The following is a 16271-nucleotide window of genomic DNA, read 5'->3' as shown; positions in this document are numbered from 1 at the left end:
TGGATGGTGGTGGTGGTGGTGATGGTGGTGATTCGACGACATTTTCAAACTTGGGCAAAATTTCCCCAATAAAGATTTTGTTCTAGCGGGGTTTGGTGTTCGTTATGTGATTTAAGGGTAATAAAACAAAACATTCGTTGTGGCGAAAATTTGTTGTGTAAACGTTCATTATGCGGGGTTTGCCTGTTTCAGTGCCCTGTAGGGAAAACCGACCATCTGTTAATTGAGTTCAGCCTCGACAGCAGCTCAGCAGTAAATAATTTGATGAAGCAAATGATTTAATGAAAAAGATTATTATGACCTTGACATGTCCTAAGTGGAATATGTAGCAGTGGTGTGGTCACCGAGCTCTAAAAAAAGATATGAAAAGATTAGAACAGATCCAGAAGATAGCTACAAAGATGGTGCTGGAACTAAAGGACCTAACATATGAAGAAAGGCTGAAGGAAATGGGGCTGCCAACCTTACAAGATAGAAGAGAACAAGAAGACCTAATAACAATGTATGAAATAGTAAAAAAATGAAAAAAATAGGCAAGGAAGACCTTGTGCCGGTGACAGAAGAAGCTAGAAGGATAAATACTGAAAAATTGCTTTATTATTCCAGCCTATACTCGGGTGTATTACTCAGTGACATTGCTAATCAAAATACATATGGGGATAGTAAGCAATGACAGGTAAATCTAATTGTGAAAGAAAGTGACAGAGTGTTGATTGTTAAAAAAAAATTATGTAATATGGTATTGGTATGTAAGGAACATGAGTATAGTTCTCAGACTTTGTTTGGCATTGGTGCATATGTATGCATGTACAGTACTAATGATAAGTTGCCAGACATTATTGTTGTATGTGTATACCATTGATAACCTTTGGCAACTCTAATCGTGTCATATCACCTTATCTTCTAAATTTATGGAATGAAGTAAGTCCTTGATATAATTTCCTTAGGTTTAATGTGTTTTGACTTTATATTACTACTTTTGGGATAGTTATACAATGTATCCAATCAAAAGAAACGTGATATATATATTACAGTCAACTTCCCGACATGTGTGATGCAAGGTTCATTTGTGTGGTTGTACTGCTCCTGGCAGTTATTTATAATAATATTTTATTGCCTCAAAGAGGGACATCATTTAGTTATAACTGCTGATATTTATTGTTATGTTTATAGTAAAAACCAGCTGAGGATTGTAAGGTAGTATTTACAGCCATGTTATTATAATGTTGACAGGATTCTAATGGCTAGAAATGGTGCTAAGAAATGGTGGACCATGTTATAGCATTTATGACCAATAAGAGTTTATATAAAGGTAGATTTTTTAATGATATGTGCCAATTTGTTTTGGTCTGACAGACAGACTCAATTATGATGGTTTGTAGAATACAGCAATATTCTGCTTAACGAACTGGATAGGGGATGTCAAAGCTGTTCGTAGAGCAAAAATTCGTTAAGCGGATGTAATTTTCCAATAGGAAATAATGGAAATAGGGGAGATGCGTTCTGGGCTGTTCCCCAACATACCACATAGGTTAAAAAAAAATTATATATACGTTTTGCAGTGTATTGGGCCATGATTGTACCACTACTTTTATGATGTCATGTGAGTCATTGGAAGTTAGAGGAGCTACATACAAATTCTCTCACGGATAGCTCCACTGTAATTTGTGCAGGAGCGGATCAAAGTTCGCTGCGGTGAGGCAGAGTCTAGCGTATTGCACTAACGTGGGTAACGTGTTAATCGGCGAAAACACGTTATTAAGCAGAGCAGATATACAGGGTAATTTCTTCGTACTGCGGAGTGGGAGAGAGTGAGACAAGGCAGCCAATACCAGCACCAGGAGCGCTAGAGACAGAGGCGGAGAACCAGCCAATCACAGCGAAGCTGCTGTGTTCGGTCCCTCACCCAGCAAATTCAAACCCAGAAAATTCGCTAAAACGGATGTGGTTGTACATTATGCGGACTTTTTGGTCTAACTTTATATAGAAATTCATTAGACGAATGTTCGTTAAGTGGAGTATTACTGTACCATCCTGGCTGAATTGTTGCAGGTGGCTCAATGGCTGCTATCAAGCATCTGTATAGCTCACAATACATACTACTTCATTTACATTATTTCTTCTTACTATTATTTCTTTGTCTTTCCTTAAATTTAAACTAATAGTGTGTCAGAACAGTCACTGAATATGACAGTCTTAAAAATGAGGACAATTTGTATATAAAGAAATGTCAAATTATTCAAGCTTGATCCATTTATTTCTTATACAGTGCAGCATAACACAGGCTGATGAATTTGTATCAACTTGACTGAAACAAATATCTAACCTTCAGATAATTTTCTACTTGATATTACTTTTTGATTGCTTATCTAAATTAATTCACATCTAACTATGAGGAATGAAACAAAAAGTGAAATGAAACTCTTATTTATGTAACAATTCTAAAGTATAAATGTTTTGTAGTGATGAAACTTTTTCTCATGTTTTTTACATAGAGGAAGAAAAAGGAGATAATATTTAATTGAACTGAATAATAGTCTTATATCATGAAACTATCACTGATGATATGTATGTATGTTTGGTGCAGAGCCAACGCAGTGCCCAGGAGCTGGAGCAACGGTTGCAAGAGCTCAAAAACAAAAATCTTCCCACACTTGCTGTTCAGTCTGCACTGCTAATGGCCTACATCAGAGGAAAAGAAGTGGAGAAGGCAGAAACTTTCAGGAAGGTAAGGAGGACTTGAAGCACTTGTGTACTATTCTGATTACTGTAGCAGACATTCAGTTTGAATATTTTTCTATGTGCAGTATATGTAGATTCTACATTATCCTCTCAAGTTTTGTGACTGCTTGGTTCCTGAAGTATAGTAATAAATTTGTGGATCACAAAACTGATCCTGACTTGCCAGCGACCTTTTGTTACTCAGAGTTTGGGAATGTGATACCTGCAGTACTTTAATGCTTTGTGTAGGTAGTCTTGCAGTGCACTTATTGTCACATGCACACACACACACACACACACACACACACACACACACACACACACACACACACACACACACACACACACACACACACACACACACACACACACACACACACACACACACACACACACACACACACACACACACACACACACACACACACACACACACACACACACACACACACACACACACACACACACACACACACACACACACACACACACACGGGGACATCGTCGATGGAGGTGGTCGCTGAGCTCCAGAGCAATCATCTCTAATTCTACAGTTACCATTGCCTAAGAGTAACCAAGGTGGGAAAGGAGCTGGTAATGTTTGTCCCGTCTCCATATAGTCATGTTAACTGTTGATTAGCAAAATAATGTCCAGTGAAGGTAAATATAAACTGTAGCCTGCGTTTGAGCCATCAGCTGGTTTGTTTACATCTGCGCAACATGGCGGCCGTGAACTCGAAAGATGAATCAGACTTCACAGGGTTTCAAGGAATAATGGAGAAGAGCGCTTATGTGAAGAAAATTCTGGAGTTAGAAGGTAAAATTGAAAAACTGTTTGAAAAGTATGGGGGCCTGGAAACGAGTTATGACAATGTAAAGAAAGACTGTGCCGATATGAAGAAGGAAAATGAAGCACTGAAAGAGGAAGTTAAGCTAATTAAAGTGAATTGCGAAAAATGTGGAGAATCTCTAGGAAAAGTGATGGAGAAGCAGGCTGAATGGAAAAAAAGTCAGGAAGTGGAAAGAAAGGAGGTAAATTACAAAGTTGCAAGTCTGGAAAAGGAAATCAAAGAGTCTGGGAGAAAACTTTGGGCCTTGCTGAAATTATAGATCAACAGATCATAGAAGAGAAGATAGCTGAGAAAGTGGTGAAGGTTATTAAGTCAAATGAGACATTGGTGAGGGAAACTGTAGACAAAAAGAGATGTGTGGTGATATTTGGTGTGGAGGAGGATAAGACACCGAGTAAAATGGAGAGAGAAAAACATAAAAAGGTGATAAATAATATCATTAATGTGGTGCAGGAGGAGGAAAAGACCTAGTACAAGAAATAGAGGACTTCCATAGAATTGGAAAGTTCACAAGAGAAGGTATGAGGCCAATAAGAATCAAACTTAAGTCACAAAAGGATGTAGATGAATTGGTGGAGAAGTCATGGAGGCTAGCCCAGCAGGAAACAACAAGGAAGATTTGGTTGAGAAGAGATCTCGGTGAAAAGGAAAGAGAAATGTTAAATGAGTTGAGAAAGGAGGCTTTGAAAAAAATGAAGAGAGGACAGAAGAGGAGAAGAAAGAGTTTTTCTGGAGAATCTTGGATATGAGACTGAGGAAGTGGTTCATAACCCAGAAAAGTACAGCAAGAAAGGACTAAAGAAACTTACATATGAGCGAAATGTAATGTATTCCAACATAAATGGAGTGATATCGGGATTTTAGAACTCAACGATTACTTGAGGGACAAGAACCCAGATATTGTGGGTCTTACTGAAACAAAACTGAGAGAGGGAGAAGACCTGATGATGGTTGGAGAAGGAAATATAATGTTTGGAAAAGAAATAGAGTAGGTAAGATGGGAGGAGGAGTGATGTTGCTGGTTAAAAAGATATAAAGGTGGATCAAGTGAAAAAGGTATGGGAAAGGCAGAAGTGCTAAAGATCAGAGCAGAAACTAATGAAGGAAAAAGAGGCACTACATAGTGGTGTACGTACCACCTAAGACAAATGCATGGTCAGTACAGGAATATGAAGAAATGATAAGTGATACAGGAACATGTCTGGAAGAAATGTTGGGTGGCTGTGAACGAACTATAATGATGGGAGATTTTAATTGTAAAGAGGTGTGTTGGGAGGACTGGTCAATGGAAGGATCAGAGACAACATGGGGAAATACACTATTGACACTGGCAATGGAAAATGTGTTAACTCAGTGGGTCAAAGAAGATACTAGGTTTGGAGGAGAGGGAGCATCGTCAAGACTGGACTTGGTCTTTAGTACAGAGCCAATGGTCATTGAGGAGATGAGGGTGGAGTGCCCTTTAGCAAAGAGTGATCATGCAGTTTTGGAGTTCAAGGTGATAGACGAAGAGAAATCTAGAAGAAATGAAGAATATAAAGTGGGAAGATGGAATTATGCCAAGACAGATTTTGGAAACCTAAAGAAATTCTTTCAAGAGACAAATTGGATGAAATTCAAGAGTGCTAAGGAGCAAATGAAAAGTGGAAGGAATTTATAAAAATATACAAAGAAGGTGAGAAAAATTTGTACCAATAAGACAACATAGAGAAGTTGGAAAGCAGGACTGGTTTAACGATAGATGTGAAAAGGCTAGAACAAGAAAAGAGGATGCATGGAAGAGGTGGAGAAGGAAAAGACGGATTAAGCAGTGGGAAAGTTACAAAAGAGCAAGAAATGAATATGTGTTGATTAGAAGAGAAGAAAGAAAGAAACAAGAAAAGGATATAATTGATAAATGTAAAGACCAACCAAGGCTTTTTACAGACATGTGAACAACAACATCAAAAATAGAGAAAGTATTGAAAGTTTAGAAGTAAATGGAGTATGCAGTGAAGATCCCAGGAAATGGCAGAGGCTATGAATGGATGCTTTCGGAAGGTATTCACAAAGGAGACTGCTTTTGACAAACCACTGGTAATGGAACAGAAAGGGATTATGAAGGAGTTTCAAGTAACTGTGGAGGAGATCAAGAACATGATGGGGAGTTTAGAAGTGAGAAAAGCTGTGGGACCTGATGGGGTATCAGGATGGATTTTAAGAGAATGCAGGAGCAACTGGCAGAAAAAGTTTGTGAAGTAATTGATGCCTCATTAAGGGAAGGTGTAGTGCCCCAAGACTGGAAAAGAGCTAACATTGTCCCAATCTATAAATCAGGTAACAAGAGAGACCCATTGAACTATAGACCAGTGTCACTTACAAGTGTGGTAGCTAAGATGTGTGAGAGGGTGGTGAAGAATAGATGGACAGACTTCTTGGAGAAAATGACATACTTTGTGAGTGTCAATTTGGTTTTAGAAAAGGGCGTTCATGCACGACAAACCTGATATGTTACTATTCGAGGGTGATAGATGTAATACAGGAAAGAGATGGTTGGGCTGATGGAATATATCTGGATTTAAAAAAGGCCTTTGATAAGGTACCACACCGGAGACTGATCTGGAAACTTGAAATGGTAGGAGGAGTGCATGGCAGTTTACTAAAATGGATGGAAGACTTTTGGTAGGAAGAGAAATGAGAACAATAATTAAGGACAGACCATCAGAATGGGGCTTGGTGGAGAGTGGAGTTCCACAGGGATCAGTGTTGGCACCAGTAATGTTCGCGGTCTACATAAATGACATGGTGGATGGGGTGTCCAGTTATGTGAGCCTATTTGCAGACGATGCAAAATTGTTAAGAAAAGTGAGATGTGACAAAGATTGCGAACTACTCCAGGAAGACTTGGACAGAATATGGAAATGGAGCTGTACATGGCAAATGGAGTTCAACACGACAAAATGCAAGAAAATAGAGTTTGGCAAGAGTGAAAGAAGAATCAGGAGTATGTACAAGATAGGAAATGAAGACATAAAACCAGTCATGAAGAAAAAGACCTTGGGGTGACAATTACCAATGACCTATCGCCAGAGAGACATATAAACAAAATAATTGGAGAAGTATTGAACTTATTGAGGAACATAAGAGTGGCGTTCAGATATTTAGATGAAGAAATGATGAAGAAAATAATTACTGCAATGATAAGACCGAGGCTTGAATATGCAACAATACAGTGGGCTCGAACTTAAAGAAACACATAAGGAAACTAGAGAAAGTACAGAGGGCTGCAACGAAAATGGTGCCTGACTTAAGAGATTTGACTTATGAAGACAGACTGAAAAGAATGCAACTTCCGACCCTGGAAAACAGAAGAGAAAGGGAGACCTGATAGCAATATACAGAGTGATGATTGGCATGGAAAAATGGATAGGGAAGATCTGTGTATGTGGAATGAAAGAATGTCGAGAGGGCATGGGAAAAACTAAAATGGCCACTTATAGGAGAGATGTGAAAAAATATAGCTTCCCTCATAGAAGGGTGGAAGCATGGAATAGTTTAGACGTGGAAGTGGTCAACGCAAGGAATATTCATGATTTTAAGAAAAAGCTGGACATTAATAGATATGGAGACGGGACAACACGAGCATAGCTCTTTTCCCGTATGTTACAATTAGGTAAATACAATTAGGTAAATACACACACACACAGACAGACACACAGACACACACACAGCATAGCTCTTTTCCCGTATGTTACAATTAGGTAAATACAATTAGGTAAATACAGACACACACACACACACACACAGACACACACACACACACACACACACACACACACACACACACACACACACACACACACACACACACACACACACACACACACACACACACACGACTGGAAAAGAGCTAACATTGTCCCAATTTATAAATCAGGTAACAAGAGAGACCCATTGAACTATAGACCAGTGTCACTTACAAGTGTGGTAGCTAAGATGTGTGAGAGGGTGGTGAAGAATAGATGGACAGACTTCTTGGAGAAAATGACATACTTTGTGAGTGTCAATTTGGTTTTAGAAAAGGGCGTCATGCACGACAAACCTGATATGTTACTATTCGAGGGTGATAGATGTAATACAGGAAAGAGATGGTTGGGCTGATGGAATATATCTGGATTTAAAAAGGCCTTTGATAAGGTACCACACCGGAGACTGATCTGGAAACTTGAAATGGTAGGAGGAGTGCATGGCAGTTTACTAAAATGGATGGAAGACTTTTGGTAGGAAGAGAAATGAGAACAATAATTAAGGACAGACCATCAGAATGGGGCTTGGTGGAGAGTGGAGTTCCACAGGATCAGTGTTGGCACCAGTAATGTTTATGGTCTACATAAATGACATGGTGGATGGGGTGTCCAGTTATGTGAGCCTATTTGCAGACGATGCAAAATTGTTAAGAAAAGTGAGATATGACAAAGATTGCAAACTACTCCAGGAAGACTTGGACAGAATATGGAAATGGAGCTGTACATGGCAAATGGAGTTCAACACGACAAAATGCAAGAAATTAGAGTTTGGCAAGAGTGAAAGAAGAATCAGGAGTATGTACAAGATAGGAAATGAAGACATAAAACCAGTCATGAAGAAAAGACCTTGGGGTGACAATTACCAATGACCTATCGCCAGAGAGACATATAAACAAAATAATTGGAGAAGTATTGAACTTATTGAGGAACATAAGAGTGGCGTTCATATATTTAGATGAAGAAATGATGAAGAAAATAATTACTGCAATGATAAGACCAAGGCTTGAATATGCAACAATACAGTGGGCTCCGAACTTAAAGAAAGACATAAGGAAACTAGAGAAAGTACAGAGGGCTGCAACAAAATGGTGCCTGACTTAAGAGATTTGACTTATGAAGACAGACTGAACAGAATGCAACTTCCGACCCTGGAAAACAGAAGAGAAAGGGGAGACCTGATAGCAATATACAGAGTGATGATTGGCATGGAAAAATGGATAGGGAAGATCTGTGTATGTGGAATGAAAGAATGTCGAGAGGGCATGGGAAAAACTAAAATGGCCACTTATAGGAGAGATGTGAAAAATATAGCTTCCTCATAGAAGGGTGGAAGCATGGAATAGTTTAGACGTGGAAGTGGTCAACGCAAGGAATATTCATGATTTTAAGAAAAAGCTGGACATTAGTAGATATGGAGACGGGACAGTACGAGCATAGCTCTTTTCCCGTATGTTACAATTAGGTAAATACAATTAGGTAAATACACACACACACACATACACGCCGTCGCTGAGAGAGAGGACGGCTGCTCCGCCGCGGACGGAAGAAGTGAAAATACCTATGGTGTTACAGGGCCCGGGTACCTCTGAGTTAGTTGATGTCCTACTGTCGCATAGTGTTGAAAGTGAGGGATATGGAGAGTGGTCCCTGAGACGAGAGTGTGGGCGGTGATTGTTTTGGCCGTAATCAGCTGACGATAACAAACATGGCGGCTACCCCTAGGCAACCCAAGGATTTTGAAGGTTTTGTAACTACTCTTAGAGGACTGGAGAAATTAGATATGGATGCAAGAATCCAGGCACTGGAAAGTAAGTTCCTAAACATTTTGTCCATAGAAGAAAAACTGGATAGAGTTATAGCTGAGAATGATTCGTTCAAAAAAGAGATCTATTTGTTAACGATAGTGAATAAAGAGCTATTGAAGGAAAAAGTAGAGATGGAGAAGGAAAACCAACAACTAAGGAAACAATGTGAAGAGATGAAGGCTAAACTCTTAGAAATGGAGATGAAAATATCCGAAGGGGACTTGAGGAAGGAGGAATGCCTTAATCTAATTGATGTCAGGATGAAAGAAGTGAACCATGAACATCAGGAGCTACAAAGGTCCTTTAGAGAGATAGTGAAAAAGCAGGAAGAGGAAAATAAAGTGATTACACAGAGTGAAATAGTAAAGGCACTAAAGGAAAATGAGTATGTGGTGAGAGATATTGCTGAAAAGAAAAAATGTGTGATCATAACAGGATTGAGGGAGGAAACTAACAGAAACTGGCAGGATAGGAAGAATAAGGAAAATGACAGGATTAAGTCTTTATTGAATAAGATCTCTGTGGAGGAAGAGGACCTATATGCTGAGGTAGAAGAAAGTGTGAGATTGGGAGCTTTATAGGAAGGCAAGAATAGACCATTAAAATTGAAATTAAAGTCTCAGGTGGCAGCTGAGGCCTTGTTGAGGAGGGCTTGGAAACTTAAGGACTCTGAGGAAACCAAAACAATTTACATAAGAAGAAATATGTCACAGGATGAGCGAATGAAAATGAAAGAGCTTGTAACTGAAGTGAAAGAGAGGAATGACGAAAGAACAGAGGAGGAAAAGACCAAGTTTTTTTGGAGGATGAGAAATGGGAGGCTAAAGAAGTGGTGGATAAAACAGGCGGAATAGATATTACATGGAAGAAAGAGACTAGGAATGGAATACAATTGACTTACATGAATATAGATGGATTTCTGTCTAAGAGGCTAGAATGTATGGATTACCTAAGAAATAACGAACCGGACATAATGTGTATAGTGGAAACAAAGCTAAGGCCCAAAATAAAGCTAGACTGGTTTGTTGTAAAACACTACAAAGTATGGAGAAATGATAGAAAAAATAAAGGAGGTGGTGGTATAATGGTTTTTACTAAGGAAGATCTGATAGTGAAGGAGGTGAACTATAGTAAGAGAAATGAGGAAGTGATAAGTAACATAACATAACATAAATAATAGGATAACAAAGGGCCACCAGGGCCCATCTAGGTTATCCTGTATCAGTCGCACAGCGACCTTGTCATCAGTATTTAAAGATACACTTACAAGTACACAATACATTATATACTAATTCTAAATATTTGACCCATTAACAGGGCTAAGTCCTGCAGTGAAATCCTCTACAATTTTTGGTCCCCATACATGGGGATCATGTCTTGTTTAACTATAGTAAATTTCTTATAAAAACTATCATGCAGTGCTATACATAATTATAAATCTAATAAATTTAAGTGCTTATCTAATCTGTTTTTAAACATTGTCAAACTAGTGCTATTTACAACCCTCTCTGGCAATGCATTCCAGAAGTCTACCACCCTATGACTAAAGAAATATTTTCTTATATCTAACCTGCAGCCTTGCTTTCTAATCTTTCTGCCATGATTTCTAGTCCTACTTCCCTCCTCTAAGGTAAAGAAAGATCTCACATCTATGTAGTTTGTATCTGAGAACATTTTAAATAACTCTATCATATCCCCTCTTATACATCTCCTCTCAAATGAAAACATGTTTAATTCCTTAAATCTAATCTATCTCTATACTCCAGGCGCTTTAATGCTGGTATCATCCTAGTTGCTCTTCTCTGAACTGCTTCTAATATGTTGATATCCTGCCTATAGTGGGGTGACCAGGCCTGTATGCAATACTCTAAATGGGGCCTAACATAGGAATTATATAAGCTACGCACCACTTCCTTACTTTTATAACTAACATTTATATTTATAAAACCCAGGATTCTATTTGCCCTATTTCTTGCTTCTAAACATTGCTTTGAAAATTTCATAGTCCTGTCTATCACTACTCTTAAATCCTTTCCTTCCTCTACTGCCTCTAGCCAACATCCCTCCATCTCATAGCTAAAGTTTGTGTTGTCTTTACCTAAATGCATAACTTGACACTTTTTTAGAATTAAACTCCATCTGCCACCTGTCTGCCCATGCTATCAGCCTGTCCAGGTCTCGTTGTATTCTGTAATTGTCCTTTTCACCCTGTACTGCACATGCTATCTTAGTATCATCTGCAAACTTTGATACTTTGCTACTAATTCCTATATCTAAATCGTTAATGTACACCAAGAAAAGAAGAGGTCCTAGCACTGATCCTTGGGGTACCCACTAACCACTTCTTTCCACTCAGACATTTCCCCATTTAATACTACTCTCTGTTTCCTATCAGAAAGCCATTCACTAATCCAATCAACTAACCTACCCCCTATCCCATGTAGTCTCAATTTGTACACTAGCCTCCTATGCGGTACCTTATCAAATGCCTTGCTAAAATCTAGATATATTACATCTATGCTATTTCCATCATCTAACTCCTTGGTAATATATTCTAAGATATCGAGCAAATTTATAAGACAGGACCTCCCTGATTTAAAGCCATGTTGGGTATCTCTAATTAATCTATTCTCATTTAAATGCTCCCAAATACTACCCTTAATGATTTTCTCTAATATCTTACATACTATACTAGTTAAACTGATCGGTCTATAATTATTCGCATCATCCTTCCTACCTTTTTTAAATATTGGAGTAACATTAGCTAACTTCCAGTCCTGAGGTATCTCAGCAAACCTAAGTGATCTTTCAAAGATTAACTTAAGTGCTTCAGAAATACTGTCTACACCCTCCTAAGTACTCTGGCATGTAGCTCATCAGGACCACTAGCTTTCCTATCGTCTAGTTCAAGAATAAATTTCCTAATAATTCCCGGTTTTATATCAATATTTTCTAAAGCTCTTAAACTACTCGTCGCACTGTTTGTAACAGGATTTCCCTAGTAAATACTGAAGAAAATTGTTCATTCAATAATTCTACTATGTCTTCATTTTGATCCACTACTACACCATCTTTTCTGAGTGGTCCAATCCTATCCTTATTTCTTTTATCACTGACCTTGTAATAACTATATAATTTTTTGGGATCTTTACTCCCAGCTCTAGCTAGTTTTATCTCTGCCTGCCTTTTACTTTTTTATAACCTTACTCAAATCATCTCTGACCTGTCTGTACCTAATCAAATCTACATCTTCCCCACTTTTCTGCAACTCTCTGTATGCCCTCTTCTTCTCTCTGATCTGGCTACCTATCTCATGAGTCCACCATAATGGCTTCCTGTTTCTCTGCCTTATATCTTTGTAAGGGATACACTGCATCACTATACCCTTTACTACAACCTTAAAAATATCCCACATCTCCTGTGCAGTTTTATTTCCAAAACTATCTTCCCAGTTTACCTCTCCTAATAACTGACGTAACCTACCATAATTGCCTTTCTGATAGTTTGGGACTCTAGTCTTATTCACTATATTATCCCTACTGGAATTAATGATAAATCTAATTATATGATGGTCACTGTTTGCTAAAGTCTCTCCTACCTCAACTTCCTTTAAACAATGCTCAATATTTGTTAGTACTATGTCTAAAACCTTCCTCCCCCTAGTAGGTTTATCTACCATCTGCACTAAATAGTTATCCTGAAAACTTTCCATAAACTTATTTTCACTAGCATCTCCTACCATCCTCTCCCAGTTTACTGACTTAAGATTAAAATCCCCTAAGATAATTGTCTGACTAGTACACCCCCTATTTATCTCATCTACCATAAGGTTGTCTACATCTGCTGACTGGTTAGGTGGTCTATAAAAAGCTCCTACTCTAATAACCTTACTTTTGTTTACTCTAACATCCAGCCATAAGGACTTTACTCTGTTATCTACCTTAATACCATTAACCTGACTGGAAATGAAGGATTTTTTTACATAAATAACTACTACTCCACCTATCCTACCAATTCTCTGGTGTAAATACATAATGTATCCATCTACTTCATATTCTTTCCTATTTTCCTAAACTTTTCCTCATTTACCCATGCCTCTGTGACACATACAACATCTAAGTCCTCCTCAACTATATAACTAGATAACTCGTCCTTCTTGTTCCTAAGACTCCTGGCATTTACATAAAAACATTTAAGTCCTGCTACCTTCCTAGATGCTGTCTCCTTATTTGGAATCCTAATCTTATTCTCTCCTATTTGCACCTGGAAATCTTTCCTAATCTTTTCACTATCTCTGTTTATCCTATCTAATTTATGTCTAACATCTTTCTTCTGGAATGCATTTGCTACCTCACCCCTACACTCCATCCCAACTCCCCTCCAGACATCCACTCAGCACATCCACACCCTTCCTACTCAGATGCACACCATCCCTAGCATACAAATCCTTCGCCCATAGAACCTATCCCATACATCCACAAAGCTGACACCCACATCCTTACACATCCCTTTTACCCGATCATTCACACCAATGGCTCTAGACAACCATTTCCTGCTAACATACACACGAGGCAAGATTCCTGACACTACACACCTCCTACCAATCTCCCTTATCTTGCCTAACATTTCCCGAAATCTTGCCACTAACTCCTCCGACCCACCTGCTCTGACATCGTTCCCACCTACGTGCAAAACTGCTACACCCTCCCTCTCCATCCCCCCAACCCTCTTCTGCACCTCCTCACTCACTGCCTTCACACCTGCACCAGGCATACACACGTTCGTCCTCCTATCCCTGTCTTTCCCACAGAAAGTGCTATCTAAATACCTAACCTGAGAGTCACCCACCACACACACCTGAGGTGTGCTAGGCACAATTCCTCCTCTCCTCTACCCCTTCTTTCTCCTTTCACTCACCACAACCACTTCATTCACTCCACTCTCACTCTCACTCTCCCTCCCTCCAACAAACCGAACCTATTTTCACACTCAACAGGTTTAGTCCTATCCTCCTAACTGCCTCCGCTTTCCTTCCCCTCGCAACCTGCCATCTCTGCCCATCCTGACTACTATCTTTCCCAGTCTGGCTCGCCTGCTCCCTCTTCCCCACTCTGCTCTTCCTGACAGAGGGCCAAGCCACCCTGTCGCCCTGAGAAGGTCCAACCTTCGGCCTAACACTGATCTCCTGCCTAATTTTTTCCAGTGCCTCCTCAAGCCTCTTAACCTCCTCTTTCAACTCAAAGATGAGAACTTCGTTCGCACTTTTCCCCTCACTTAGCTTTCTGATTTCCTCTCGCAATTCTCGGTGCTCAAGAGAAAAGAACTAAATTCTCGCTCTTGAGCCTACACACCATACACTCAGAAAAGTCAACGACCTTCCTGTCATGCCCACACATCTCACACACAACAAACTCTCCCAATCCCATCTCAACACTCTCTTTCACGCACTCAATCACACTCTGATATACCTCAGTAGCTACCGCCATACTAATTTACAATCTGTTAACTCACAAACAAATAAAAATACTTGGTGATGGCGGGGTGGGGGTACTGCGGTGGTGGGGGGGGGCCTAAGTGAGGTCAACTAATCCTCTTTCAAGGTCAACTTGACGGTTACAAGCCTAATCTCCTCGCTCTACCAAAATACTTTTAACTCACAATCACTGATTCTAACCACTATTTCACTCTAATCTAACACTTGCAGTACACACTTTCACTTCACTAACACTCAAAAGCACAACACACAGACACCAAGCACAAGCACCACTCGCTAACTATAAATACCACAGCCAAAAACGGAGTGCACACACAACACGTCCACCCGCCACCGTAGCTACTCAGTCCTTATAGCAGATGGCAAGAGGGACATTAATATTATAACAGTATACTCGTACATACCACCCAGAACCAATGCTTGGGAATATGAACAGTACCAAATGGAGATGAGAAATACTTTAGACAGAATGAAGCAAGAACTCATCAGAAAGGATAGAGTGATGATAGTCGGAGACTTTAATTGTAAAGAAATAGTGTGGGAAGACTACGAAGTGGTGAACGGTGGTGAGTGGGCAGAGGAATTGTTAAAGGTAGCAACAAATAACTTGATAACACAGTGGGTGAGATCACCAACAAGGTGCAGGGGACAAGATGTTGCAGCAAGGTTGGATTTGGTATTTACCAGGGGCATCTCTCTTTAGGGAGGCGGTGGCATAGTGGATAAGGTGGTGAGCGTGGGATCAGGCAGACGATCAGCGAGAGGTTGAATACCACACAACCTTAAAACACTTTGCCATTTGTCGGTGGTTTAAAGTTACCTACATATCACCATGATAAGGTTCTAGGTGATTACACTCAAGATGAGCTTGGTGATATGGGAATATGGGTACCACTATAAATAAAATTGTGACTAATGGGAAGCTGAACAGCTTATACACTCTTCAAGTGTGCCTACAGGTGCTATAGGCCTTACTATTAAAAAAAAAAAAAAAAAAAAAAAAAAAAAAAAAAAAACTCTGAAAGAGGAAATTGAGCATAAATGTCCCTTGGGGAGGAGCGATCATGATGTCCTAAGCTTTGAGCTGGATACGGAATTAAGCACGAGTAAGATTGTGGAACAGGGAGGAAAAATTAAATTATATTAGGGCAAATTATAACCATATAAGGGAGTTCTTTAATGAAATTGACTGGTCCATGGTATACCAGGAAATGGATATGCAATTGAAATAAGATAAATTTATGGATTTGTATAACTCTGCTGTGAAAAAGTTTGTGTCATATTACAGAAAGAGGACTTTAAATAATAAACAGTGGTTTAATAGAAATTGTGAAGAAGCAAAAAAGAACAAAGATAAGGCATGGAAGAAACTTAAGAAAAACAGTGATGTATTATCAAGAGAAGTTTACAAAACAGCAAGGAATAGATATGTTGAAGTAAGGAGAACAGCACAGAAGGAATATGAACAGAGGGTGGTGGAAAACTGTGATAGTGACCCAAAAATGTTTTGCAAATTCATAAATGGAAAACTAAATATAAGGGAGGCAATAGTAAAGGTAAAAAATGGGGAAGAAGTATATGAGGATGCTGGAGATATAGGTGAAATTTTGAACGA

At 39.2% G+C, this 16271-nt stretch overlaps 1 protein-coding gene across 1 annotated transcript in view; it reads left to right on the top strand.

Moving 5' to 3' along the window:
* The window catches only part of LOC123501426 (leucine-rich PPR motif-containing protein, mitochondrial-like), a 362529-nt gene that overhangs the window by 103552 nt on the left and 242706 nt on the right, over positions 1–16271 (top strand). The window contains exon 13 of the mRNA XM_045250254.1: positions 2588–2728. Coding sequence (XP_045106189.1) covers positions 2588–2728 — 141 coding nt within the window. The remainder of the gene's footprint in view (positions 1–2587; positions 2729–16271) is intronic.

Source organism: Portunus trituberculatus, chromosome 9 (assembly GCF_017591435.1).
Source record: "Portunus trituberculatus isolate SZX2019 chromosome 9, ASM1759143v1, whole genome shotgun sequence".
Lineage (NCBI taxonomy): Eukaryota > Metazoa > Arthropoda > Malacostraca > Decapoda > Portunidae > Portunus > Portunus trituberculatus.
Note: the sequence above shows the minus strand (reverse complement) of the source record. Positions and strands in the feature narration are given on the sequence as shown.